At 36.6% G+C, this 3,715-nt stretch overlaps 1 protein-coding gene across 1 annotated transcript in view; it reads left to right on the forward strand.

Moving 5' to 3' along the window:
- The first annotated feature begins 925 nt into the window (after positions 1–925).
- LOC138037155 (uncharacterized) overlaps positions 926–3,715 on the forward strand; it is a 6,958-nt gene continuing 4,168 nt past the window's right edge. The window contains exons 1-4 of the mRNA XM_068883145.1: positions 926–965; positions 1,234–1,318; positions 1,604–1,640; positions 1,745–1,798. Of these exons, the coding sequence (XP_068739246.1) occupies positions 926–965; positions 1,234–1,318; positions 1,604–1,640; positions 1,745–1,798 (216 nt within the window). The remainder of the gene's footprint in view (positions 966–1,233; positions 1,319–1,603; positions 1,641–1,744; positions 1,799–3,715) is intronic.

A 3,715-nucleotide genomic window follows, 5' to 3' on the forward strand; every position in this document is an offset into this window, starting at 1 on the left:
TACATTATTCAGCAAAGTCTCAGTGGCTGCCCAGGCATGCGGAATATCTCTGATGATATTATCGTTTATGGAAAAGACCAAGCCGAGCATGACCGAAACTTGGGGCAAGTTCTGCAGCAGATCGTAGAGAAACCCTGAATAAGGACAAATGCCTGTTCAGTGTTCTGCAGCTCACTTTCTTTGGTTTCAAGGTCTCTTCTGCCGCAATAAGTCCTGATGACCAGAAAGTCTCTGCCATCAAAAATGCCCAGAGGCCTACAAATCCAAACAAGGTTCGCAGCTTCCTTGGCCTCATAAATTACTGTGCTAGATTCTTCCCCAACCCTGTAAGATGCGTGAAACAAATCCTAAGATGGAAGGCTTTCCAAATTTTCTATCTACCTTTAGCCCTACGGAAATTATCCCTAAAACTCCATAAATGGATTATATAACAAACTAGACAGAAGCCATGTGAGATCCTTCTTTTCTAAAGTTTTTGATCTGACGAACTGATCATTGATTCAAGCAATGTAGTAATGTAGTAATGTAGTAATGTAGTGATGTAGTAAGGTAGTAATGTAATAATGTAGTAATGTAGTAATGTAGTAAATTTAAACAAATAAAAAAAAGATTTTTTCAAAAAAGAAAAACAAAAAAAAAACAATCCTTATAAAAATAATTGCTTGCCTGGTCTGAAATGAAAAAGACTAACATTTAACAAACATGCTGTGTGAACCTATTGATCTCATTTCTCCCAATTACAATAAACACCTTCTAAGACTTTATTTCTACACCTTAGTCACCAGGAAAGTATTCAACAAAAACTTAACATTAGGTTAGTGATCCCCCTAATCCTAAACCCTAACACCTAAAACATCTATGTGGTAAGCAGACGCAAGTGAGACCTGACGATGCCAACCTTGAAGTAAGGGTGTTACAGCCTACAATGTCATCTTTAAGATTGATTGTAGAAGGTGTGATAGAAGGTGCGTTTAAATGAGAAATCATAAGTTAATGATATTTGTTGATGCCAAACTCTACTTAACCTTACCGTTCGTATGATCCCATAGTTCTTAAATCACCGATTCTAATGCGCCAATATACAAAATGCACACTTTGTTAGTGGTGTATGTCACATACTCTCTGAGCCACACTGTTACTTCAAAAAGGGAACAATGAAACAAGAGAGTTACCTGACTAGTAAAACATCAGACCTTTCAAACCACAACAGTCACTGTAACTTTTACATCCTAGGAAACAAACCGAACTATATAGGCAGAGTGATAGCTGCAATAGGCGATGATTCCCTTGAGGCATCAGGCATCTTGAAATCACAAAGGTAAGATTATATAACCGGGAGAATGTCATTGATAAGGAAACCGAAGATATAGATACGCCACTTAGAATGGCTTTATGATCTAAATTCATTACAGAATACGATGTTTATACAGTACTGTCACCACGAACTCTGTGGTGATCCTTTTATTAGCACAATATTGTCCAAAAGTCTTTATACAGTCTTAAAGTTTAATTAAAAGACTATAAAATATGATTTATATACTTTTTTTTTTACAATGCCTTAATTAAACATAAACATCTGGAACCATTAATATTTAACTTTCAGGGACCTATTGCAGCAACAGGATGAGTATCGTCAATCTGTAATTTTGGCAGTCCCTCAATATCAAAAATGTTATTATTAGAAAGTGCAAGGAATAGACAAAACAAACACAAGTCCTTAACTCGCATGTCTTAACACTTTTAGGAAATTGAAGAGATATGGAATACAGATGAACGAGAACCTGAAGCAGAAGTCATTGTTAGTGCAAATATCTTCTACAGACTTGCTTGCACATTTGCACTTTATTCGTAACTATAGGCAATATTAGCATGACCAGTTTAATGTAGTGAACCAATCCTTGAAGCAATGAAAGTAATTTCAAAATTAATGTCGAAAGCTAAGGTTATTTACATTTTACAGTCTCTCTGTGTATGTTACGTTCTTAGCAGTTCAAGAGCACAAAAACTCAAGAGGACGACAAGAACATATGTCGCAAGCTGAAGAAAACTGTGCATATCTTTAACTTTCTCGTCATTACTTGTTTTCCTGTGTTGTTCACAATACAAGTTACTTTCGCTTATTGAGCCTTAATGTGTCTTCTTGAGTACAGTGTATGATATGGGATAAAATTGTTGGACTTCCAATATCCAATGTGTTGGACGTCTAAGAATCCAATCCAGTGCTGCACCTTCTTCAGCACTGAACGTAGAACTGACAATAAAAGTTATTTTTTGGGTAACAGCCGCTGTGAGGATTAAAGATTGTCAAAATTGATGTTTGGGAAGTAAACTACTGTTAATGGACTTAATGTTGATATACATGTAAATTTATTGGAAGTCACACAAGGAACAAAAAGAACAATAAGTCCATTTCACTCATCCCCATTATAACCCCTGCAAAAGTATTAGTGTGTTTGTGTATTTTGAGCATTCAAATGTAAACTTTGCACCATATACCATTATTATAGTAGTTTTGCTTTTTTTTTTTATTCTATTTAGGTGAGACAGAAAAGAATCATGGCCTTTGAGGCTTAGGTAAAGTTTCCAAGGATGATCTTCTTCAACTGTACACATACAAATAAACTAATGGATTTAGAAAGCAGGTCGCACAGTTTATGCAAGAGTTACGGCAAACTTTCTGTTTCTTTTTTCTTATTTCAGCTGTATATCTAGTTATTGCAACTGAGTCTAATAAACTATTGACCTACAGGGGTTGCTAGCTAACCGCATCCGAAAGGAAAGTCAGGGGGATGACTGTGATGATGACAACAGTGGAAACCGTGAAACTTTAAGTACCTATCCTGTCTAAAAACTAGTGATACCGAAAATGCCAGGCTTATATTATGTGCTCTCGGGTTTCAAGGGGTCAAAATCAATTCCAAGCTGGTCCATCCCTTTAGGTATTTGTAATTTTTTTCCTGAGCCAATTAACAATAAATTTTCCAGCAAATACACAGCAAATAGACCACCTTTGGAAACTACTAACTTGCATACTTCCCTTAGTATATATCAGCCCACATACCAGCAACCAGAAGGGGTCTAGTTAACAGGAAAAAAAACATGCACATAAAGACTTGAATAAACAGAATAAATTCCTCAGAAATGTTTTCATCAAGCTTTATGGACAATGAAAAAATACTATACTTCAGCAAACCACATGTGGTAAATAAATGACCGACCTATAACAGCAATAAATCACACTAGTGCCGCATTTGAACAATTCTATTGACATAGCTTACCTTAACAGTCGAAAAATGCAATTCATTTAAGATTAAGCTTCTAGTTTTAAGCCTGTGACCCTTGTTTCTGCAGCAGAAGTAAGGTCACCTTAACCTTGCCAAAAGCTATTGCAGGATCGAAGTTAAGCACATTTGAAGCAATCAACGTTTTCATCTTTGCCATTTTATGTTCTCTTTTTTGTTCTGAAAGTGACATTAAATGATAGGCTGTAAGTCAATTGGCACGATGACCAGGTTATGTGTAGTGGCGAACATTGTGGTACCTCAGTGGGCCAAGCTGCAGATTTTTTTTCGTTTGCTTTTGAAACTTCCGGGACTTACTTCTGGCTACATGATGGCCGGCAGAACATTTTCCCCAGACAACACTTTCAGGACTTCCAAAGGAGCTAGGCCCCAGGACACTACCAGCTTCTTTATCTTCCAGAGGAGAGACTATG

The sequence above is a fragment of the Montipora capricornis genome, chromosome 2, assembly GCF_036669925.1.
Source record: "Montipora capricornis isolate CH-2021 chromosome 2, ASM3666992v2, whole genome shotgun sequence".
In the NCBI taxonomy this organism is placed as follows: domain Eukaryota; kingdom Metazoa; phylum Cnidaria; class Anthozoa; order Scleractinia; family Acroporidae; genus Montipora; species Montipora capricornis.